Genomic DNA, 26,961 nt, shown 5'->3' on the forward strand with positions numbered 1-26,961 from the left:
TTGACAAATCTATTATAGTGCCGTCTATTTTTCGAACCTGGTGTCGAACTTAGGAAGTCGGGCTTACTCAGATCTACAAAGTGATGAAATCGCCGATATAATGAATATTTGCTCGCTATTCAAAAAAATAGTATCGTCTTAAAGCTTGTTGTAAGGAATGTGTTTCATACAAGACCAGCCCAAAGTCCCGATGATTTCCGATATGTCCTCTGTTCAAGTCCCGATCGCCAAGTAAAAATGTTTACATGTAAAGAATGTAATTTGTGCAAGGGCCTCCCGAGTCCCGATGATATCCGATCGGCCCTCTCGACGAAGTCCCGTGTGGACATTTAATGAAAAAAATGCTTTACATGTAAAAAATGTATTTCGTGCATTAATAAATCTAATAATGTAAAACATACAGTATTCTTTACTACCGGCCATGGATGCTATTTTTGAACTAAGAGTCGGACAGAGGTATTCGGGTGGTCAGATCTGTTAGGTGGTGAAATCTCTTATATACCGTACATCGGATATTTACCCACGATTTGACAAAGTATCGTCTAGTATCAGAGTTGAAAGTCCTAAGTCGCCGATATTTATCGGATAAATATCCGTGATTTCGTAGACCCGGCATGCCAACACCACACAGTGCAAGTAAATCTAGGATCGTCTGGTATCGATATTAGCCTAGGAGTTCCGGCGCAATTGATATTTATCGGGTAAATATAATATCGGCGATTTCTCAGACCCGGCGTGCCGAGACACAGTAGGCAAAAAGTCATTCCAGTATCTTGTAATATCAATATTACCAGGTATAGTCCCGAAATTGCCTATATTTATTGGTTATATATCGGAGATTTGGCAGACCCGGGATGTCAAGATAAGAGACGCTTTGTGTAGTTTCGTCTTCGGATTTTAGAGTCCCGAAATCGCCAATATTAATATTTATCTGGTTAAAACCGGCGATAGTAGGCTGACTCAGCATGTCAAGATACGAACCGCATTGTGTGGTATCGTCTTGTATCGGTATCAGAGTCCCAAAATCCCTTATAAAACAATCATCCTGAAAGAATTAGAACATAACGTTGTATCTTTTACAGATTTTTAAACTCGCCCGACTTTCTTTAGTCACTTTCTTCGAAAAAGCTGTCTGTGGGAAGACTGTAAAAGCTGACTCCGTTTGTTCTTCCTTAGTGATTTTTGCACTCAACTGAACAACAGTTAATTATTTTTTATGCTACTGAGCATTAAGAGTCGTAACGTGCAGAACTGCACTCCTGCAGTCATAGACTCCAATGCTTTGGTAGGCTGTCACACACGTTCGTGTATCGCCGATGACGTCACGCACGCTCCTTCCATGAGCCCTTTCGCGCCATGGGATTCCGAGCTCATTTCCATAAATGTCGTCTACTTCAAGTCTCTTTTCGTCGCTCCGTAGTCGTCGGCGCGTGCAATTATGTTGAAAATTTGAGCTGCATTTTATTCAAGGGTGATTTTGGAAGGGATAAACGGTCAAAGTCGCTGGACTTAGGTTTCCCTTTAAGGGCTAATTCCTCAATTGCGACGATAAAATAGATTGATTACATTTATGGTTGACAACGGGTGATTTGTTTATTACTTTTATGGTTACCATTTATTACAATTGTGGCTGGTCTGATTTTTGTTACATTTATGGGTGATATTACATTTATGGGTGCATTTTATCACAATTATGATTGATGTTACATTTATGGAGATTATTACATTTATGGAGGTTACACCTGTAAGGGGGATCGTGTAAATGTGATGGGTTTATTTAACTCTCACACTAGAAGACGACGAAGCCATTGGCATAGACATGGTAATCCCTGCAGTCCCCCCAAGTTCAGTGATCTATTGTCTATACTTAATCAGCCATTAGGAGTTCACAAAATAAGAACTACTTTGTTTGCTTGCTCCTTGTAGAAATTTAGATTGCTACTGTCAAGAGTTCAAACGATGAATATCAACCAAAACAGCCCTGATTATCGTTTAGTCCAAATTATTATCGATATTAGCAGCTACCGGCTGTTTAAGCCCGTAAGGACAGAACTCTTCAACAGTTACAAGGGTTTATTTTTTCATGAATCATTTGCAAACAGAGGGATTGACCAAATAAAGATCAGCAATATTTTGCATGATAAGAAAGTTGTGGAAAAAATACCTCCACATTTTAAATTTCAAGAACCACCTCTGGTTTCCTACCCATACACAAAAACCATTGGTAGGAAACTTTTTAATTATAAAAATGTCTTGAAAAATTTCGGCTTTCCATTAAAGAACAGCAGAACTTGCAATTGCTTGTCATCCCACCTTTGCTAGAAACCACTTGGTCACATAATAACTGGTGACCTGACCATCATTACAAACAGCAAACTTCGGCAATTTTTTCAATATGGCCCAAAATATCGAGAGCCACAGAATTTCCGTTCAACATTTCCCTTCATTTCCTCAGTATTAGATGACTCATCTGTCAAATCATGCCTCGATGCTTTTCACAACGAATATGCGGAGAGTCTGCAGACAAAGCTTCAAACAGTATTATCTTTGTCTGCAGACAAAGCTTCAAACAACATTATCTTTGTCTGTAGGAATTATTATATCCAGTGTATAATAGATGAATTAAACCTTCATTCAGAACAACCTACACTCTTTCCTCCCTCACTGATGAAGACATTTTTTCAAATCATTCATCCGTGCTCAATGAATTTGGCATTCTTTTGAAAGAGAAGGACAAAAAACTGCCTATGTTGTATTGGATACCTAAACTGCACAGAACCCTTACAAACAAAGTTTTATTGCAGGATCAAGCAAATACATTACCAAACATCTGTCACAATTATTGACTATAATTTTAACAATCATCAAAAATGGTCTTTTTCGATATTGTGACAAATTGTATGAAACAAGTGGGTTGAATCAAATGTGGCGATACTAAAAAATTAAAAGGAATTGTTGCTTGATTTAAAAGTCAAGAAAAATATGTTCAGCTCAATCCGAACATTTGACTTTCCACATTATACACCACTATTCCCCACGAAAAACTTAAAACAAGGCTGTCATCTCTTGTTTAACAAGCTTTCCTGCATAAAAATGGCAGTAGAAGGTACCAATAGATTACCATCAAACGTAGGTCAGGTTATTTCAGTAACAACATGGATGCCAAGCATAAATACATAGATGAAGAAATTATTAAAATGCTTAAAGGGCCATTATTTGTAACTTTTGACCATTTTTTACCTCGGAAAATTCCAAGTTGGAGGCTCATATTTGTTGCAAAATGTTGTTTTACGAAGAAACAAACATGATTAGTGATGTTACAGCCACATAAAACAGCTAATTTTTGTTCAAACGTATTGCCCTTCCGAGCTCGTTTGTTGACGTCTGGCGTGCTCAGCGTGCTGGTGGGGAGAACGCAGATATGGTGACGCCGCGATCACGCCAGATGTACAAGTTCACGTTTATTGCCGGATAAAAACAACATTGCGTCGTGGATTGCCAGACATCTGGCTACGCAAGGTGCTCGGACAATGGACTACGACGTAAGTACCGGGCATAAGTAATGAATATTTATTTTGAAATTGCTGTAAATAGCTCGCGCAGGTGCAGAAGAATGCCTACGTTGCAATTCGCGTGTCAACAGTTTGTATTTTCTGTCCGGACAAAAATTGAAATTTTCGTTGTAAAATCACATGTTATTTAGTTGTAGGGCACGTTATGATTCCGAATAATATGCGATTCTCTGTTATTTGACAGGCTATTCAACATGAGCCAGTGATCATTTCAATCAAAACTAACGGAAAAATCGCCAGAAGATACAGCCAATGGAACTTTAATTTCTTAATCGACAACATATTTGTTAAGTTTGGTGGTATTGGTGGTATTAGTCAACAACCTATCGGCATACCAATGGCTAAAATTGTGCACTCCTTATTGCTGACTTATTTCTGTATTCATATGAAGCAGAGTTCCTACAATCTCTCTACAAAGCAGGGTCTAAAAAACTCGCAAGGCGTTTTAACAACACGAACAGATATATTGATGATCTGATTAGTCTAGACAATCAAGACATATCAAATTACTTACATCATATCTATCCTGATGAGTTGGAAATCAAAGAAACAACAGAGGGTAGGAACTCGGCTTCAAATCTTGATTTGTTCCTACAAGTGGGTACCAATTGGCTACACACTAAGCTGTATGACAAAAGGAATGATTTCGATTTTGAAATCATAATTTATCCCCACTTGTCAAGTAATATTCCGTCTGCACCTGCTTATGGTGTGTACGTGTCTCAACTTCTCAGATATTGTAGGGCTTGTGATTCTACGCTGATTTTCAACTGAGACAGCTCATTGGCATCAAAACTAGTGAGACAGGGATACACAACAAAAAGACTCGTTAGGACTTTCGAAAAGTTCTACGGTCGATATGACGATATTGTGGCCAAATATGTCACCTCGGTCACTAAAATGATTAGCGACAGCATTCCCGGCTTTGACTTATTACAGTGATTCATATCCTGTATCATTTCATACAATATTTAGACAATTTTGACGGGTGTAGCATGCTAGCAGGGTACGCTTACCCATTCCGGACAGCACTAAGTATCAGTGGTTCAGGATGGTCCTACTTATATTTATAAATCACAAATGTCCCATGGACCTGGTAATGTATTACATTGAATGGAAATGATTATTGGACCAGTTTAATGTCATATTGAATAGGAACATCCGGGGAGTTCGCGGACCGGTGAACGATGTACGGACCGGTTTCCATGGTTACCAAATCCAGTGAAGCCCTTCGACGTTTTCGACGTCAAAGTAAACACTTAATGCCAAAATATCCATGCGTGTACTGCTGATTTGACTTTCGTTTAAATCTGTTTGTTGCTGGTTAATAATCGTAAAAATGTTTAAAAATGCCCTGCTTGTAACTAAAAGTCATATACCTTGAACTGCGAAGAGGCATTAATAAAAATATTATTGCCTGAATACATAGGTTTATGTTCCCTCGCAGCAGAAGACAATTTTTTTGCTCTCCTGGCGTCAGGCAAATTGTCACCTGCTCTCGGGCACATAAATCTATGTATTCAGGCAATAACATATCATCTTGTGACACAGCGATACTGCTAAGTAACGCAATGCTATTTCATCATGTTTAATTTCGACATACAAAGTCTAACTAACTTTAGAGTATCTTTTTTCCATAATTCAATGTATTCCCATTGCTTATTAAACGTTCGTGGTTAACCAATGTATTTATTTCTTTGCTGAAAGTTAGTAGCCCTGCTTAGCATCACAGTCTCTCTTCTCAACAAGAAATGTAACATCCGCTCATGTGCTAACATGTACAGGCAGTGTAAAGTACCGAATAATTAATAAAAGGCGAAAGATATTCTGCCTTGTCCATCGTTATATTGTAAATTAGCGAACGCTCCTTCATAGACTATCATCACATCGGCAAATGATTCTTGACCGATTTGTGTGATGGTAATCCGAGAAATTACCTAAATACAATTTTCCATCGAGCACACAAGACTTTTATAGTAAACAGGTCATCGTTACGCTGTTGAGATAACAGTTTCGATTACACTGTACATAAAACATACGACAGCTTTTATCAAATGTCAAATCATATTTATGAAGAATCTCTACATTTGTACTGTATTGTTTCGTACACCATCAGCATATTGGGCAGTGTTTGGGGGATACCTTGTACAGCCACGAAATATTCAAGTTCAGATCCACAAAGTTGACGTTTCTGCTGATATCAAAATAGTCATTCACGAATCAGTGGACATAGATATATGTTGATGGATTAAACTAAGCCTTATATGAAATTTGCAATGTTGACAATTCATTTACGGTAATGGTCGACTGCAATGTGTAAAATGTAATGATATTGAAAAAACACTATGAAATTGCAAACTTGTAAGAAAATAGACTATTGCGACGTTAAAATTTCTCATCAATAATAGATGGATTTATATTGTATAATTATTCTTTCTGCATTTGTAGAGGAATAACAAGATAATCCAGGCCATTCCTAATGTCCTTTTTCTGACTCAGTATCTGTCGACAAAGATTAAGAAGGTATACTCTTTCTATGCTCTTTTAATTAATAGAAAGGTCAAAGATTTCAGGATCAATTCGTCCAGTGCGTTCCAACCAGAAAGGAGAAAGAGGAATTACAATGGCAAGAGGCATATGTTACTGTACTGCCAGTCGTGAGTGTTTCTGTGGTACAATACCTCCATCACTCTCAACGTTTGTAGCCATCGATGTAGAAAAACAAGCGGCATACATGCAAATGCAAACTATTACTCCCAATGGCGGGAAAGTCTTTGAGATGCCGGGTAAGGATGAAAATGCCATTTATCTTCTTTAGCACCAAGTGCACTGGTACATTCCTATTTCTATAAGGTCAATAAGGTTCACTGATTAATTCACACTGTTAATTCTTGAAAGGAAATACCCACTGAGGCGTCTCTGTTCGACGTGATCGCGATTTTACAAAGTGAACACGGTTCAACATCACTATTACACACAGTTACTCGGTGTGTATAAGAATCACTGTTTTGGTAAAAATTATCTTTCCCGGAATTATTTTGTGGAAAAATCAAGATTAGTCCTGTGAAAGTATACTTGTGACATAAAAGGTCAAATGAACAGATCTTATCATAGAGATGTAATTTGTATTCATATAAACTATCAGTGTCTTTGTACATCTACAAAATATACTGAATTTTTTCATGAGACATCAATTTATTTTTGTATTTATTCGTGTGGGTCAACATTGCGTACAATTTTCGTAGTTTTCTTTATTAATAGTAGAATGTAAAAAGCAGGAAGGTCTTAATATGCCAAAAATACCAGTTCATGTGACCGAAATGAAATCCGATTGGACAGTGAATCGGTTACTTGTTTGGGTGATTTAGACTACTGTTTTAACATACTTCTATTGAACGTGTGACTTGTAAGGTGCCCTAACCATTGTTACATTACCCTATGTTACCCTATATCACGTTTTCATTGTAAAGGTTGCATTTAAAAGTTTGAGGAAATAAAGCGAACCATCGGTTTTGTTGTTTCATTATTGATTGTATCGATATATGCAACTAAAATATAATTATGTCTTCAATGTCGTTTCTGAATAATCCGCTATACGAGTGTATCTTTTCTTCTCTTTCCAGTGGTTCCCATAGAAACTGTCTGTGATAGTGACTGTAAAACGTTGGTGTCATTAGGAGTAAGTTGCGGGTCTGTATTAGTCATTGTAGCTGTAATAACATTGCGATACAATCGACGTAAAAAGCGGCGCCGAAGTCCTAAGAAGTACAGCGCAAAGGATGTCGGGAGTAACATATCTATCAGTGCAATCCCTTCTGATTACTTGGACGATACGCCACCATTGGTTCAGGAAAAGCCAGATTCATGGATAGCTGGTCACAACAGGTCCACTAAAACGGATGTGAGATATATAGTCGTTCATTTGTGTCTGATTTCTATCGCATGGCTATGATATCATAAATCGACTGGCAGAATTAACAAGTTACTTCTGTAACGTCAAATGGGCGACATTATGTCTAGAAGCAAAAGCGTCTTTTAAATTACAGTGAAGACGATTTACAGGCGTCTGAGTGATCTTTTAGAGATGATACAAACGACGTTATAAAGTACAGCAGTACGTGAAATGAAAGATAAAGTTTACTGGTAATGCAGCTTTAAGGTATTCAAGTGCAAAAGACAGTGATGTAGATTAAATTATCCAGCGCGTTTGCCGTTAGCTTTTTCTCTGTCTATAAATCAAATACATAGCCTCAACTGAAATCACGAAGCTAATGATTCGTTTTATCATTTACTCTCTAGTTCATTTGTTTTGTATCAATCGTCTTTAAGTGTAAATGAAAATCACGAAATATTATTAACCAAAATGAGCTATATTATCACAACGTCACAGTCTATACCTCTCTAGTGATCGGGATCGATATATAAAAATAATTACCTCCCGAAAATCTATACTCAATTATGCTTACAATGTGTATATTGTCTATTATTTTATAAGTGTTTGATTTTAATATTTATGCAGTATGATCCGAAGTGGGAATTTTCAAGATCGAACTTGTTGTTTGAAAAAGTAATTGGCGAAGGTGAATTCGGTCGTGTTATCAGAGCCCAGGCATTAAATATTCGTGGACTAACTGGATATACAGCAGTTGCAGTTAAAATGGTCAAACGTAAGTAGTAGAACTTTGTGGCAGAGTGACATTACAAACATTAAAGGTAATATGTAATATTTGGATGAATCCACTATCTATACTATCACATTGTATATCAAGGTAACATCGACACACGCGATTATAACCCTAGCACTGTTTGATTTAAGCTTAATACAAACTGAACGTCTGGGAATATGAAAAGTGACATTTTGAATTTCGTTGATAAACAGATGGCTCATCGAACAACGAATTGCGAGATTTGATAACGGAATTGAATTTGCTGAAGCAAGTTAATCATCCGAATGTCATCAAGTTACTGGGTTGTTGTACACAAAAAGGTAAGATCTGTTAGATTTGTTTGCATTACAATATTTCAGAGGAGTTGCCTACCCTAATGGGATATATAGCGCCCGTTAAACTGTAAAACCAAAGTCTGAAAACCTCTGAGTATTTGACTATTTATTGATTTATTTTTTCATATATTTATTTATTTACCAATCAATGTACTTGTATATTCTTTTTTTATGAAACGTCTTAATTTGGTTGGAAAACAGCTACAAATAGAACTGTACAAAGCAACAGAAAAAATGAAAGGGTTTATAGCGCAACTGTCGTTATTTAGTGCATAGGCTAATGTTACCATAGTGATGAAAAGTGCAGGCGAGGGATTAGCATTCCTACCATGAATTACTATTTTGTGCATACGTTATGAGATGATACATCATCTTTTGAAAACATTTATCTTACCTTTCCTCTCGATATTTAACGTCTGTTGGATTCCAGGTCCTCTGTACGTGATTTGCGAGTTTTGTGAACACGGCTCTCTTCGTAATTACCTGCGAGAGTGTAGAAGATTAGAAACTTTATATGTTCAAGACCAGTTCAATGCAGATATAAATAGTGACGAGTCTCCAGTTGACATACTGACAGCAAGGGATTTGGTGTCCTTTTCTTGGCAAATTTGCAAAGGAATGCAATACTTAGCGGAAATGAAGGTAATTATCTGTTGCAGCTGTTACACTTAAAAGAGCAATAGCTGTGACTTCTGATGATATTTCAATATTGTCTTCTTCTCAAAATAGTAAATATCCTGATTCTTCTCCCCAAAATATATCGAAGTGCTCAGTTTCACACACTATACAGTACGTTGAAGTACTCAGTTCCACACACTATACAGTACGTTGAAGTATTCAGTTACACACACTATACAGTACGTTGAAGTACTGCATTGCCATACTATGTATAATATAAATGCATAATATCGTTAAGAAATGAAATCTTGTGCGGACTAAATCAAGTATAATTTCAACAATATAATCAGCCCACATATAAGACACTTTGACTGGTTAAACACTGAGCATTCCACCATGATAGTTTTAGGGATAAAACAAGAAAATATATTTGCAGAGACAACAAAACAGTAGTAGATGTTACAGCTACTGAAGAGCTAACCATATGCATGTTCGTCAATTCTTAAAAAAGGCGAATCTTAACCATATATAATTTTTCCATTTATCGCAAACGAAAGGCTTTTGATGACGATTCTGAATAAAATAATGACTTAGATAAGTCGATCTTTAGATTTACGTGCTTGGAAAGTGTAATATCGAATGTGAACGGTTTATTGAAAATTCAATGCGATCAATCGCTGATAATAAGAAACGCTATTTTTTTGTTACTGCAAATGATTGCTGTCACGTCTATTTTTACTCAATTTTCTATGAGGTAGTAGTCTGCCTTTGCACTGGTTGACATTTAGTAAGGGCATGATGGAACAATGCAATGATAATCAGGTTAATCTTTGCACTTTCACGCACACTCTGTGTTTACACCCGCCTGTTTTGAACTAAATTCGAAAGAACATTTTCGCCGCATGTCCTCGAATAATGTTGAAAGATAAAGGAAAATGATGCGGGTCCGCTCTCCAATGAAGTAACTGAATGATATCAATCTAATACAAGTTAAAAGCCATCGTTTGTCTAGCATTGTTTACAGTGTTTGCAATTAAATCTGGTACGTTTTATACATCATGCTAGCAGTTCACTCTTATATAATTTAACTGAATGAACTAGAAATACAACTCAAATTCTACAGAACACTACAGTATTTGATGTTCGAATCTAAAAGCACTGATAAAATTCAACAAGTCATAAATACTGCTATCAAAACATTCAGTATTTGGTATTTCTTGGTAGGCTAACTTCTCATTACAGCGTTGCAAAGTGTTTCAAGTTTAAAATCAATTGAAAAAATATTGAATTGCGCGGGGATTGTATCAAATCTGCATTTTCTGAATACGATAACGTCAACTCTCTGGCGAAATGGGCAGGAATTTATTCCTATATTTGAATACTTAGTGATAACGTATTGTGGTCACTTTTCCTTCGACTTCCAATGCCGGGGCACCTCTAAAATGAATCATTATAAACAAGATCGCACATTTCATATATAGTTGCGAAAACATCAGGCAAATTATGGAACAATTACGCAAAAAAATTTGATACGTGGTAAGACTATGTTCATGGTACATTTTGCTTGGTGGGCGTTGATTTTAAGAGAGGGTGACTTCCAGGATTTCACTTTTATTCCTATCTATATACCCTAATTCGAAGCAGTAATTTAAATAGTCTTGTGATATTACCTGTACATTTCAGCTGGTGCATCGAGATTTAGCCAGTCGAAACATTCTAGTCGCCGATGGAAAGATTATGAAAATATCAGACTTTGGATTAACAAGGGATATATACGAGAGTGATGCTTACTTGAAGAAAAGTAAAGTAAGTTAAAGAATAAATTTATTGTAACTGGCAAATTTATACGCTCTCCTCAATATTGAATTCTCATGTCGTATGATTAAAAGAACGGTGGCTTTTGCAAAGTAAATGATATGCATCGGCACTGCTTTCACCTGACCAAAAACCAGACATGAATTTACTTCCTACATTATGCAAATTAAACAATTCTGAAAATTTGTATTCATGCATTTAAAATTTCCTGTAATCTGGCAGACTGCCTGTCAGTATTAGATAAGGCTGTACGGTATCAAGGTTTCAAACAGTATATCATGTGACCCGACACGTATTTTTGTAGGTTCCTTTTCTCGATCGACTTAACAAATATGCAGCACACCACAGGTCAGCATATATACATTTGTCAATGCTTGTAAATTCCAAAATACAATAGGCGCCAGACTCTAACGTTTATGAAAATAATGTCATTTGCGTATGTACAAGCATTTTTATAAAATGCACAGGAAATTGCCCTTCATGTTTCGTTTTTGTTTGTTCTTTTTTTCACAATCATCAGTGATAAGTAAAACATTTCCTTGATAAGTGAACGACGCAACTTGTCATTATTTTATGTTAAATAAGTATATAACAAGATTCAATAATCCATTCGATAGGCGCGAATTCCTAAGTGACAAGATTCAATCAATTCATTTGAAAGGGGTGAATTCCTATGTAACAAGATTCAATCAATTCATTCGATGGGGCGCTTTCGTGTTAAATAAATATGTAACAAGATTCAATCAATTCATTCGATAGGGGCGAATTCCTGTTAACTAAGTATGTAACAAGATTCAATCAATTCATTCGATAGGGGCGAATTCCTGTTAACTATGTAACAAGATTCAATCAATTCATTCGATAGGGGAGAATTCCTGTTAACTAAGTATGTAACAAGATTCAATCAATTCACTCAATAGGGGCGAATTCCTGTGAAATGGATGGCAGTCGAATCATTGTATGACCAAATGTACACAACAAAAAGTGACGTGTAAGTATACGTGACCGCAGAGCATGTATGTTCTAGGATTACTGTCCTTTGCTGGCTTTAAGAAAAGTAGACTGTCAAATAACATCATCGTTTCTTTTAGCAGACGAATCGACAGGCTAAATGGAAAAGCATGTGTGAATACCGTCTTTATATGGTAACAAAAATGTGATACGTGTATTGTGATTGTAATCTAAACGCAAAATACCCTATTAAAACGGTATAGCGCTGTCGAAATGCATCTCCAAAATTTATTGACAGATGCTAAATATATAATAGTTGTCTAAATATTTGAAACAATATTGCCTTGGTTTCCATAATGGCAGTAAAGAAATATATATAAGATTTAGTGTAATATTGATTAGTTTATAATGTTATGATGATTCTCTAACTTGCTTTCAACATGAGGTTATCGTAGCAATGGTCAGACTGATTAAAGGCGCTTTTATCACTTCTTTGTCTAGATTGACGTCAAACATTAATGAGAACAATTCTGATTGATTCACAGATGGTCATTTGGTGTTCTCCTCTGGGAAATAGTTACACTCGGTAAGTAGATGTAGTTTAAAACACAAAACAAAAAAGAGAAAAAAAACAACACAAAACAGAAAATAGGAACACAAGAAAAAACAGGTTTATTTACTAGAGGAGGTTATTGTGGCCATGGTTCGTACCATACCATTATGTTGGCGGCAGTCATTATTCATTGTCTTATTCACTACCAAACAACATAATATAAAAAATATAATATAGTATGATATAATATAATATAATATAATATAATATAATATAATATAATATAATATAATATAATATAATATAATATAATATAATATAATATAATATAATATAATAATATAATATAATATAATATAATATAATATAATATAATATAATATAATATAACATAACATAACATAACATAACATAAAAAACATAACATAACATAACATAATATAATATAATAGAATATATAATATAATAATATAATATTAATATATAATATAATATTATATAATATAATATAATATAATATTATATTGTATAATATTATATATATAATATTATATTATAATATAATATTATACCATAATATAATTATATTATATTCCATAAAATTGTGTTCTTTTATGAGTCAACAATACAGTGGGTCATTTATTTCTGTGCTATTCACTTCTGCCCTATTCGCGCAAACGGAAAAACCGAACACTATGTAAATTGGTAAATGTGTGACATGGAAGTGTTTGGCAAGGTTATTTATTATTTACATGTAATGTAAACCTTAGCAGCTTCATGGTTGCGCGTTGGCCCACATATTTCCGATCCTGAGGGCTTCTTAATCATTAATAATTTATTGTGGAGGTGGTGAAAGCAGTGTTACTTGTTCATGTGCTACTACTGTACTTTTGGAAAGGGAATAAATCAGTTCTTTTGGAAAGGGAATAAATCAGTTTTCAAGACGCGAGTCATGCATGTAGCTTGCCTTGACCGTTCTCAATTAATCAAACATGAAGTAAAATATACAGACGGAATTATTGAAACACACATTTACTAATGCTTTACATCGACCAGTTTTGTAATATTAATAGTCTGTATAGAAAATAAAGAGTCACAAATTTAATATATAGAGAACAGCTTTTTCTGTTTTCCATGGGGCGAAATTCAGGTATTATACAATAAATTTGAAATTTTATGAAATTATTCTTATACCATTCTGTTAATCGGCTTATAAACATGCTTTGAATACTTTCTTTTTCACACATGGTTACGCTACAATCGAATACATTGATAAATTAATTAGATTGGCGTTTCATAAGTGTAACGATACACTTGAATTTGCAGGTGCTACGCCATATCCTGGTATTCCTCCAGAAAGACTATTTCATATTCTGAAGACAGGCCATAGAATGGAGAAACCTGACAACTGTTCAGAAGAACTGTAAGGAAAAACAATATGTATCATTCCCTTTGCCCACTTTTAACTTCCCACGTAAGTCAACAGAAAAAGCAACATACCATTTGAATCATCCCATAGACATGTTTCATAAGATTCATAACGAATCTCAGTGACATGATACAAAATACTTTTTGCAGTAAATGGAACTGACGTTGTTGAGATGCTACTAAAATCCTAAAATTGCGAGCAACTTTATGGATAAGACGAAGCAGAGGTGTGGTAAATGCATATACCATAAAAGGAAATAGCTATCAGAAACAAAAACAAATAGGGTGTGAGTTCTCGAAGTTCGTAATCATGACCAAGTGCTCCTCTTTTGACCATACTTATCGAATGACTTAACCTTTTTCTCAGTCATGTAATTGTGTTCAAAGACGTTCGTGTCAATTAATTTCTAGTTTGCGTGTTGAAAAGCCACACTATCAGGTTAAGGTTTGTAATGTCATAACATAAAACACCAAAATGAATAAGTTGTGTCAAAATACCTTAAACATAACAAACAAACACTCTCTAATTCGGACCTTGTAACACGGCAAACCGTTATTACGTCTTTAAATTATTATTTGAGTTTTGAAATTCAGCATTTAAGAGTCATACTAATCGTTTTGTGTTTGTGTGTTTAGGTATGATATTATGTTACGGTGTTGGAAGACACGCCCACAGGAGAGACCAACCTTTGTAGAACTTGGTCAGTTGTTTGAACAGATGCTGGAACATAATAGGGTGGGTCGCTTTGTCAAGCTCTTGTCTAAAAATACAAAAATAAATAAGCATGATGCTATTTCAATTCCTTTAAGATGTATTTGATACAATAAGGACTTCAAGAACACGCCTGGACAAAGATAATAGTAACGAACTTTTCATTTAGATGGTGATGCCAATCGTATATTTGGCAAAATAGCTGGATATTTGATAGCTAAGCCGTTCAAACCTTTTCCAACCAGTTTGAACAAATCACAACAACGAGCACGAGCCACTTTCGTTGACTTGCTCAAGCCCACCACAGCTCCGCATGCTCAATGAGGCCACATCTGATAGCTGACACTGTTACACGGATATGGAATAAATACGCTTCTTGAAATGTATTAATGCGAATTACATGGATGGCCAACAATTAAGGACTTGGAGTAGCTTTCAGTGTAGCGCTCGAAGATACATACTGGCGGTTCAACAGTATGAACCTTTGCCGGCAGCCCTATCCGACCCGGTAGACATCAACTTTAATGAGACCTTAGTGAGCTATGATGCGACCCTTTTTTGTTTCATATGGGACCAAGGCGAGCGAAATTTCACCCCAAAATATTCCTCATTTTTTAAATTAGTTAAATAGTTGGACACAGTTGGAGTGGCCAAAATTCCATATGTGTTATACCACGGTCACGCGTGGAGGTTACAGAACATACAAGATGCAGGATTTATGTGATTGGCATTCACACAGCAAAACCTTTATAGTAAGTTACTCGGAATTCAACTGCATTTGAAGGTAACTCCCTCCTGGTAACAGTGAAAATAGATAACCAGGTGAAAAGGTGATAACTGGTGATAGATGGTATTGTAGTTACAATGTCCGTACCAATCAAGGTCCCAGACTTTATTGGCAAATGACATGAAAGTGCCAGTCCCAAAGCTGGCTATGAACCAGCTGAACTCGCCTTCACAACATTCATCACTTAACTAGGTGCATTCCTGCGAATCAGTAAAATGGATCGTTGTTTTAAATGTGCCAAGGTACAACTGAATAAGGTGAATATGATCTTTATTAGTCAATAGCCGAGCTATCAGAGCAGACAGCTGACAGGAGTAGTGTAATCGTAAACGCTGATGAGTATCAGAATGATTTGATGTTGATTTCTAGGAGAAGGCTGTGATCATAGAGAACATTTATCAATTAAAGGACGTCAAAATTAAAGACAAACTCTTGAAATATATGTTATTACCTTAAAACATGTTATTGTGCAGTATCCTGAGATCCCGAAGGCGAAACGGGCGTAGCTTTTGCATTCACGGTTGCAGGAATTGTTCAAGTTGGTTGAAACCAGTCAGCTATCTCAGCGGAACTGGTTTGAACATATTAGCTATCCAAGATTAGGATTTTTCCTTCTGCTTGTAACAAAAGTTGGTCTTCATTAAATGAGGCTCCCTTGAAGATATTAGAGTGTGTCTTGGTAAAAGTAAAATGAAGATACTAATTAATCGCAATTTAAATCAAAAACGTACAACTATACGCCTTTTGTAAATGCTGAATTGTCGTCGACAGGAATATCTTGATCTGAGTAGCGGTGCATCCTATTCTGATAGCGAAGCAGATCAAAAAGACGAGGAAGAAGCAAAAGTAAACCTTATTACTTCGGAAAGTGAAGGTATATACATTGTTTAATTTCTACCGAATGATATACTTTTTCTGAATTAATCCATTATATTTGCACTACAGTTTTCATCCAGGCGATCAAACGTCGTTTTATGATAGGCATTATTTCAGATTCATCTTATGGCAGCCTTCTACATCAGACTGATGACTATTTTATTGCGATGTGATAATATTGACAAGAAGTATTGGCCAACAAATGTTACAATCAAGTCATTAACACTTTTTGCCGACGATTTTTGCCCTAAAGGTCAAAATGGAATCTTTCACACAAACGACTTGGATAAATATGCTGTTGCATTACAAAAGCATTTCAAATTTCAGCAAAATGCGATTATTGTCTGAGAACATATTGCCTGTGGAAAACAAAAGATCATAGATATTTTTATCAATGTTTCTAAATCATTGTGCCTTTACTTTTTCAGATGGTAGCCAGGATAGAGCCAGCGACGAATCGCTTTATGGGGAAATCAAGTTTATCTCTCTGAGTCGATCCTGCTCAGACATTCAAAAGGTTAAGACAGAGAACAGCCAAATGGCAGAGTTACCACAGAGGCCTCGTTGCCATAGCAGCGCCATACCGTGTACCTATAACAAATGTAATTCGACCGAAGTTTGATGCTTTAATTGATATATTACATTTCCCGCAGAAAAGAGTAACTTTTAATCATTACGTTGACCGTAATCCTTTTGTCATCGCCATATGTGCAGTCTGCAATATGAAGGTTTTCCTGAAATCAGAGCGATGTAACTGAACTATAATATGTACTGCGACTCAGCGCAGAAGGAACCGAATTTAGTAACATTGTGATTTAAATCATTTGTCAGGGCGACGAAATGATATTTTCTAAAATTAACAGAGTAGGGTGTTTAGGCGTTTAAACAGACAATAATGTGTTTTTTATCTTTTGTCGACGACATTATTGAAACCGAGAGACGTGATTACGTAATCAATGCTTTAAACTTTGTATGAACACAGTGAAAATCGAAAATGATGAGCATAGTACCATTGTCGAAAATCACAATATTTTTATTGATCACATATTTATTATGAAAACGTGATCTAGTATTCATATATTTTCATGTCGAAGTAAAAATAAATACCCTTCAAAATACGCTCAGCTGTATTTCGAAACAATGTATAAGAACAGTTTGTTTGTATTCACTCTTGTAAATTAATTTTATTCGTACAACATTGAGATAAGATAACTACATCGACGATTCAGAAATGGATGTTATCTCGTTCAATGGCTCTATTCAATAGTATTCAAATTCCTGTATCCGTAAAGGTCAAGAATGTGTCATCATGAACGACAACTGTCGGCAATATACATCCGAAATGTCTTTCAGCCTGGACCCTTTGCCTTGTTACGCTATTGATATTTTTGTTCATGACCTCATACAGTGGCACTGCGTCAACGCAGGCAGGGTAAAAGATCTCATATTTCAAAGTTATCGTGAAAGCAAAAGTAATGAGTACTTCACTATGAATTCATAAAAAACTGCATAGAAAAGTACTTTGCTCTGGTTTCCATGCTGATTGTTATTCATTCGCATGTCTGATAAGTGAACAACTAATACAGTACGGGTAGTATTAAATTGATATTTAAAATGCTTCTAATGTCAGATGTCATAATATTGTGTAAAGACGTCCGACTCCCTATATAGATTAGGGTAACGTTTTTATCGTAGCTCGATGTCTTCCTGAAGACTTTAAGATCCCTGCTCAGCGTAAGAAATCGCGTGAAAAAAGGGAACAATTCATGTATTTAAAACCTGGTAGCAGTCGTGGAATAATAACAATGATACAGAATCAGTATTCACAGAAAGGATGATACGCCTAAATCAGCAAACTTTAGAAACAATTTCCAGAGCACCCGACATCGATAAATTGTAAATACTAAATTTCAAGTTGAATAAATTGTTACAGTGGCCACCCTTGTTATATTAAATTTAATTTATTTCCTTAACGAGTCAAGTGTATCTTGTGAATCTCAGTACGTGTTCGGTTTATTTACCTATGTATGTATGTATATATGTATGTATGTATGTATGTATGTATGTATGTATGTATGTATGTATGTATGTATGTATGTATGTATGTATGTATGTATGTATGTATGTATGTATGTATGTATGTATGTATGTATGTATGTATGTATGTATGTATGTATGTATGTATGTATGTAAACTATGTAAACTATGTATGTATGTATGTATGTATGTATGTATGTATGGATGGATGGATGGATGGATGGATGGATGGATGGATGGATGGATGGATGGATGGATGGATGGATGGATGGATGGATGGATGGATGGATGGATGGATGGATGGATGTATGTATGTATGTATGTATGTATGTATGTATGTATGTATGGATGGATGGATGTATGGATGGATGGATGGATGGATGTATGTATGGATGTATGTATGGATGTATGTGCGTGTGTGTTTGTGTGTGTTTGTGCATGTGTGTGTATTTGTGTATGTGCGCGCACGTATGTATGTACCATGTTGGTATGTATGTTATACGTATACACATGTCTCTGTGCATGTGCGTACGTACTCTAGGACGGACGGAGAGAGTAAGTCCGTGTACGCTGGTATAATCCATAATTTAACTATTTCACTTTTAAAATCCTATATGAATTATTTCAATTATTCGAAACAGAGTACACGTAATTTGACAAAGTGTAACGCGATTGGAACTAATTTAGGATGATTGGATTTTCATATTTTGCAAATTTCTCAAAAGTGTTAGGTGCCATAAGCTTATAGCTGAATGTTGCAATATCGTAAATTGCTCATAAAAACAAGTGTATAATATGAAAAGAAAAGCAGATGAGATAACATTTGAAGATTAAATCGACATTACTTCACCATCCAATTATCCCAAATTAGTTCAAATCGTGTTGTGTATGTCTTTCTTTCGTCAAACCATTTTATGGTTAGCTGAACCCGTACAAGCCAACGATTTACAAACTATATCTCACCACTCACTTGACATGGTACATTGCAGTACAGTACAGCATATTCAGTGCATTGCATTGCAAAATAGTACAGTGCAGTACAGTACAGTACAGTACAGTACAGTACAGTACAGTACAGTACAGTACAGTACAGTACAGTACAGTACAGTACGGTACGGTACAGTACAGTACAGTACAGTACAGTACAGTACAGTACAGTACAGTACAGTACAGTACAGTAGGACGTGGCATAGTTATCTGATATGACGTTACATGTATATGATACGATGTGTCAAGTCATCAGCAAAACATTGCACAGTGTAACATAACATGGCATATCACATCACATCACATCACATCACATCACATCACATCACATCACATCACATGTTGTAATTTTAGTCTCCGTACCCGTTTTAAAATACATCAGTAAAACTAAATTTTAACGATTTGGCTAAAAAAGGATAAAAATCGAACGCGCCAATACGACTTAAACCCGGGGACTTGCGTTTGCAGCCGAGCAAAGATGGATTTTTGACCAACACGGTTATGGATAGTTTTGTTCTGGTTAGTGTAGCTCAGTTATGTCTTTTTACAAATATGCGTCCTCAGTGGATGATATACAAACTACAATTGTACACTAGTGGATAGAAAGGAACGGCATTGTTCATTCGCTTAAGTGGAGACGAAGTGTACATTGAGGAAAATAATGCACCTTTCTCCCTCCTCCCCTCTCTTTTCCCTTCCCCTTCTCTATCCCTTCATCCTCTCTCTTTTTTAATGAGAAATTACACGCAATGAAATGTTTATCATTTGTAAGATGTACAATTGTGATAATCACATTATTACTTGGACCTAGAGATACGCAAATACGATTTACATGATAAAAAGCCAGGACTCGTCATTGAAATGCCAATGTAGGTACTAAAATGTAGGTACTAAATTTTACGTGTATATTTTTGGCGATCATGTTTTTGTTAGGCAATTTCAGGACGTCGTCACAAATTGAGGAAAATAATATTTAGTAGCTCCTGTTGTTACACGCAATCAATGCTAAGATTTGTGTCCAAGACATGAGAAATGCTGAAAAACCTAAAAAAGGAAAGCTGAATTTTTGTGTCCTATTTCATTCAGTCGGCATATTTAGGGCTTATTTAGCTTGAAAACAAACTGGCAATCATCAAACAAACAGTCGATGATTTCCAAGCTACTCCGTCGCAATGTATAATATCGCTCATGTCGTCGACGATCGTCGCCAAATCGTAAGCCTTAGCTTTGCACGTCAAATTCTCGATGCATTTACACTCCGTAACTCAAAGATGTCCAATGGACGGGTTCACAGTTCAACAGTTTTACAGAATACATACAAGGTATTCCTTCAGTATACAAGGCTTGCGGCTATATTTTTGATTAAAACGTACAAAGAAATGTTATTACAATAGTAGAGAGAGAGGAAGTAGTATCGCTCACCTTATAAAGTCGTTTAACGACCCTAGCCACAGTATTATTGCTGTCGGGTACAGGTTCATATAAACAAAAGCACTGCCGTCCGTAGTACTCGACTTTTCCCCGCATCTGATGCAGGAATGCTAATACTGGAAAGCTCACTCCCCAAATTGCTGATGTTTTACACAACGTTGATACTTGACACTCAAACTCGAGAATTCGACGACGAGTATTAACGGAGTCTTCTTTAACTTCGATGGCCCTTCCATCGGTATTCGGATGAACCGTCACGGTGGGACGAAAACAGTCTCGGAGACAGTGATAATACAGCAACTCAGCCAGAACTAACAACAACGAAAGAGTCGCTTCCATGATGAGAATATAAAAGACAGACACCGCACTCCAAATTTCATTGTTGAACTGCCGTGTCGTCCTGCATACACTTTCCAGTTCCTAATATTTTATTGAGGTGTCCGTTTTTATTGGCTAAATACAACTGGTCATCGTGGACGGTATTGTCATGAAAATGCTCATAGTAATGATTCTAAATTCATGTCGCAGGCATACCGGAAAACGAAAAAGTAAAAAAATTACAAGGAATACAGACGTAATCTGAAACGATATGCACGAACAGAGTGCTTTCTCGATTAAAAAATCGAAAATGAAATCGTCCATAAACGCGAAAGTATTAAAAAATTAAAACTCACAAAAAATCAGGCGAAGAATACAAATACCTTGGAACTTCAGCGAAATGCCTAACCTTATTCATCGTTGCACGCTGTACGAACAACATGGCAGTCAGCGATGTCAATGACGTGTGTACTTGATTTTCATTCAGCAAATGCGATCATGGATACGAAAAATCTTTGTTGGCTGCTTGTTATCTATCATAAGCGGAACTTTACAAACATCAACCAGATTGATTTTATTGTATAACCCACTCACTGAAAGTTTTGTGATGAATGTGCCAGTACGTCCAGTGTTGAAGTGTAGCAGACTAAGGGACTAGTCAGTTTCTTCTGCTGGGGCACTGACGTTGCTTGGATTATTTTTGCAGACATCAAAAAAGTGGCTGACCCTCTAAGGGAAAAGGAAAAATAAGGACCGTGACGCCCCTTCATGCCAACTTTGCATTATAAGATGTCCGGGATTGTTGTACATAAATTTATGCAAATCAATGCTCACAGTTTAGTTATATATATATATACAGGCTATTTGTTTTTCAACAACCTGAGCACTGGGCACTACAACATCTCTTTATCCTTTTCATCGTCATGGTTGACCTCTAAAGAGCCTGAGGAATATTTTGGTGAAAGGGTTAGAGAGAACGACGTTGTTGATTAAACATAATAACATTGACGAAGAAGGTGTAAATTCATACAGTACAGACTTCCGAATCGCAAACACCAAGATATCTCTAGTATATCAAAGCTAGGTGTCCAAAAATGCGCCCAATACTGTAACTAAATTCGTGGCTGGTACGATGCATTACAATATAAAAACTACATAAGCATTGGCAATTGATGGTGACCCCTATCATCAAAATCAAAAAACAGAGTGACCAAGCAAATCTACCGGCCCCAGTCGAGATTGTTCAAAATCTTGGACAATCTAATCTGTTTTGTAGTTTGCATAACACATGACGGGAGTCTGAGTAGGACATCTCTCGTTTCCTCCGGGATAATCCTGTTTTTCTCTTTGGGATATGAGCCTTTCGTGGCCGACTACACTTTCACGAATATGCCAAGAATGAGGCAAAGAATAATTATGTCGAATTTATTATCGTATTAGTATTCCTGTTCATATTCGTATTATGTCACTGACTGAAATTAATATTTGTAGCCCAGGTTTCAAGCAAAGTATGCAACGACAGTAGTCGTAATTGTTTATTATGTGACATGCAACTCTATGAATTGCCTTGCCCAACGGGCTTGTAAGTCACCGTTCCTTTACTTCTATACAGTACAAATAGTTGAAGGTGTGATAAAAGCATAAAATATACAAACGAGTGAGTAAGCGAAAGATGAAGGCAAGGGCATTATATGTACAAAACTTCTTTTCGTTTATGCCAATTCACAGATTAAACTGTGTCATTTTCAGCGGTATTCATAATAAACTAACATGCAGACTGATGAAAACATGTATCACCCACATTTCTATCGTTGGTTCATAGGCATGTCCTCATTTAAAATGCATTAAAATAATTATCATTAAAACTCTTTTACTCAAGATTCTTTAATATTCTTATCTGACATTATCTATTAGAAAAATCAAGTAAACACTGAGCTATTCCAGGTGTCTTCACTTTAATCTTTACAGGATCTATGAAACTTGTCTAGCTTTTTTTTTTACAAAGTTATATTTTTGGAATGTGACTGACGTGTACTTTCAAACAGTTTACAGTTATGTTGCATTAATTGATTTTCATTCTGCTGGTAAAAAAATCACAGTAGGGCTTCGTTGGCTCGCACATCACTTGTTCTATGAATTAATTAGACGCGTGGTTGGGCGAGACATAACTTTGCATTATAAATATGAGTAAGTGCCTGCTCAGTAAAATAATAATAAAAACCAACATGATTGAACATACAGAATCTCCTGCTCCGCTGTCTATGGATATACCGACCTTTCTGAATTCACCAACTTGTCTTGCGGTGGAAGTTTAGAAAAAAGTAATAACTTCACTGTAGCATCAGTGTTAATTGATAGTTTTGAATATATTCTGCAATGCAAGAATTTCCTAAATTGATCAACGGTCAAAATGGGATGACAAGGCAACATACTGTCCCACACATTTCTCCAAATGCCGCTTTGGAGGCAGTTGCCAAACCTTAATAATATTTGTGGCGTACTTTCAAATTGTCAAAGTTTCAAGCTTTTATCTTTATAATTAAATTTAGAATCGATGGAGAAGTCTGACTCCATCCATTCTCAGACTAACAACGCAATGTGCGTATATCCATTTCTTGCTATCAGACAGTTTTTTGAGTTTGATCATTAGTTGTATAGTTTTTATATTTCTCTGTATGAAATCGGGGTATCATTTTCAAATGTTTCGCTTTGTCAATTTGTAAACCACTTCGGTCCCTCCATTGCGCCCTCTGGAGCTACGAAACCGCATTCCTTTTGATATAAATGCATTTCCCTGGTTATTATTTTACAGTTTTTTAGTTTATTGTAATTCCAAAGTAAAATGTTTAAGCAATAAAGCACACCCAGCAACGGTATACCACTCGATTTTGACCAGTTCAGGACATATATGCACTCGCTATCGCTAGTGCATAAATGTCGTGAACTGGTCAAAATCTCGTGGTATGTCGTCGCTGGGGGTACTTTATTGCTCAAATAACCTCTACCAGTTTACGTTTTCATACCATGCTCTTTTTCGGGTGTAATTTGGTTCGCTGTTGACTTGCCTTTTAACATGTTTCCGTCAAAACTGCCTTTTTGTACAAATGTAAAAAAAAAAATTTACATACATACATACATACATACATACATACATACATACATACATACATACATACATACATACGCGCATATATATATATATATATATATATATATATATATATATATATATATATATATATATATATATATATATATATATATATATATATATATATATATATATATATATATATATATATATAATTTCCCGCGGTTCGTTGTAAAGTAAAGTAAAGTAAGCCTTTATTGAAATCGTATCCCAGTTGGGATCTTGATCATAAAGTACAATAAAGGTTTTGCAAAAACAACAATGAAAGAGTATATATAATATATATATAAATATAAATATCTATACATGAGGTCAACATATTAAAGGTTCATAAATAGTTTTCTTTGTCTTTTTCATTTTGTCTTGTCTGAGTTTAAAACATGTATGTTTGTATTTTCCCAATTCACATAGTGATGCTTTATCTGTCCTTGAAAAGATGCTTACAAGGTCTTGTGTGCCTCTGAATGCGGTTTTACAAATGTTTAGTTTACAGAAAAAAATCATGTCTAATGTCTGTGTATCCTTTGCAATGAAAAAGAAAATGTATCTCATCTTCTACTTGTTTGTTTTTGCAAATTGGGCATGCTCTGTCTATGACATCAAGGTTTCTATATCTACCTGTTTCTATGTGTAGTATGTGTGCACTAATGCGTAACTTGCACAGGGCTGATATATAGGGTTGTATAGCGGGAAATGCTTGTCTGAACGTCGTGGTGACAGCCAATCAGAGGCGCCTGTTGGTCACGTGTTTAGGGGTATTTAACGTAAGCCAGGTGTTTAGGCTGACCATTCTAGGCCAGCACTCACTGCTTGTGCAGCCACTTTCAGTATTCTCCTCATTTTTCTTCGCTAACGGAATTTGAGACATGGCAGCATCCGATTTGTCAGGTTTTGAGGACTTAATCCAAAAGCAAGTTTAAGAAGCCGTGTCCCAAAAGAGCACTCAACTTTTGGGCGATCTTGAGAAGTTGATGACTTCTCGGCTTGATTCGCTCAAGAACGATTTAACTGCTAATCAGAAACTTCTAGCTGACACTCAGTTAACAGCGGTCAGAGATATGAAGAATTCGGAGGCTTCGTCCTTCCGTAAGAAGAACTGTGAGGAGCAATTTAAGTACAACCAGAGAGTTGCCGACAAAATGGATGAAGCTGCTCGTCAGTTGGACGAAATCAAAAGTGATCATCCTAATTTACAAGCGGCGAAAGTTCCGATTGCGGAAGGCAGGAAGCTGGTGGGTCATAGACAGAAATTGATTCGTTTGGCGGATAATGAAGACTTGGGTTGGCGAGTGGTTCAGGAATACGAAACCCACGAACTTTCGGAGGACTCCGATGACGAAAAGAGGATCTACAAGGCAGTTGCTCGGGCGCAGAGGAAATACAAGGAGGAATCCATGCCAGGAAGCGTCGAAACAAGAAAAGTTTCTATCTCGGAAACCGATGGAATCCGTATTCGGAGTCTGCATCAACGTCTACCAGAGCCGGAGGGACGTCTAAGGCGTTATTTGATCAGGGCGGTTATAGGAAACCTGGGACGTGTTTCGCATGTGGGAAATCAGGCCATTGGCGCTCAGAGTGCCCGTTGGTACAGGAAGCCAAGAAGATAAGTACCACCTTTTCTCAAAATGAGGTTAGTCGTACATGTAGTGACTTTTCGTTTTTTTCTGGGGTTTCAATTGCCGCCTTGAATTTGGCAGATGAGGGCGAACCGTTTGGTAGCGTGGTAACCAACTCTGGTGTAGATTTTGTTAACGAACTTTCTGTTTTAGTTCACGAGTTAAAGTGTACGGACGTTACTGCCGGGGCACACAATGATAAGAACGTACAGGCTGCCCTGTCTGAAGTTACGGTAAGTCCGGTCGGAAGGCTGAAAACAGCTTCAGTGTTTTGGAAATCAGCTGGGGCCAATTCTTATGTATTGGATGTTATTCGTAATGGGTACAAATTACCTTTGAAGGATGTTCCCGGTAAAGTATTTCTGGACAACAATAGGTCTGCCAAGAGACACGCTGATTTCGTCGAGGCAGAATTGGGTAAGTTATTAGCTAAGGGTTGTGTTGCAGAGGTTGACAGCGTGCCTCGTGTTGTGAATCCTTTGACGGTAGCTGTGAACAAGGTAGGTAAGAAACGATTGGTGCTTGACTGCAGGCACGTAAACTTGTTTTTGTACAAGTTCAAGTTTCGGTTAGAGGGCGTAGATATTGCTCGACAGATGTTCGGAAAGGGTACACACCTTTTTACTTTCGATACAAAGTCCGCTTATCATCATATTGAAATTTTTGGCGGACATTGGCAGTATCTCGGCTTTGCCTGGTCAATTGACGGTGTGCTACGTTACTTTGTTTTCAAAGTTTTGCCGTTTGGGTTTTCCACAGCGCCGTATATCTTCACCAAAGTTACCCGTACCATGGTGAATTGGTGGAGGAGACACGGTATCAAGGTATTTATGTATATTGATGATGGCATTGGGGGCGATGCAGACATGGATGGCGCTTGCCAGGCAAGTGCGCAGGTAAGGGATGATATCGGGAAGTTTGGTTTCCTGCTAGCTCCAGAAAAGTGTCAATGACAACCCCAGGTCATAGTGGGATGGTTAGGTCACATATTAGATATGATCCAGGGAATGATTTTCGTGTCCGACGACCGAATTAGCAATCTAGAAGGGAAATTGGAAGGCGTTATCCAAGCTATTGCTTCAGGTAAGACGTGTTTTCGGGCAAGGG

General features: G+C 36.5%; 1 protein-coding gene across 3 annotated transcripts in view; it reads left to right on the forward strand.

Moving 5' to 3' along the window:
• The window catches only part of LOC139122440 (proto-oncogene tyrosine-protein kinase receptor Ret-like), a 62,819-nt gene extending 44,530 nt beyond the window's left edge, over positions 1-18,289 (forward strand). The window contains exons 10-21 of one of the 3 annotated variants that reach the window (XM_070687813.1): positions 6,128-6,358; positions 7,196-7,473; positions 8,092-8,239; positions 8,452-8,559; positions 9,005-9,216; positions 10,876-10,998; positions 11,928-11,998; positions 12,504-12,544; positions 13,838-13,934; positions 14,576-14,675; positions 16,210-16,312; positions 16,743-18,289. In XM_070687813.1, the coding sequence (XP_070543914.1) occupies positions 6,128-6,358; positions 7,196-7,473; positions 8,092-8,239; positions 8,452-8,559; positions 9,005-9,216; positions 10,876-10,998; positions 11,928-11,998; positions 12,504-12,544; positions 13,838-13,934; positions 14,576-14,675; positions 16,210-16,312; positions 16,743-16,936 (1,706 nt within the window). In that variant the 3' untranslated portion in view covers positions 16,937-18,289. Of the gene's footprint in view, positions 1-6,127; positions 6,359-7,195; positions 7,474-8,091; positions 8,240-8,451; positions 8,560-9,004; positions 9,217-10,875; positions 10,999-11,927; positions 11,999-12,503; positions 12,545-13,837; positions 13,986-14,575; positions 14,676-16,209; positions 16,313-16,742 lie in introns of those variants that run through there. The other 2 variants (XM_070687812.1, XR_011549470.1) reach the window with 2 other exon arrangements.
• The last annotated feature ends 8,672 nt before the right edge of the window (positions 18,290-26,961 follow it).

This window comes from Ptychodera flava, chromosome 22 (assembly GCF_041260155.1).
Source record: "Ptychodera flava strain L36383 chromosome 22, AS_Pfla_20210202, whole genome shotgun sequence".
Taxonomy (NCBI): Eukaryota; Metazoa; Hemichordata; class Enteropneusta; family Ptychoderidae; genus Ptychodera; species Ptychodera flava.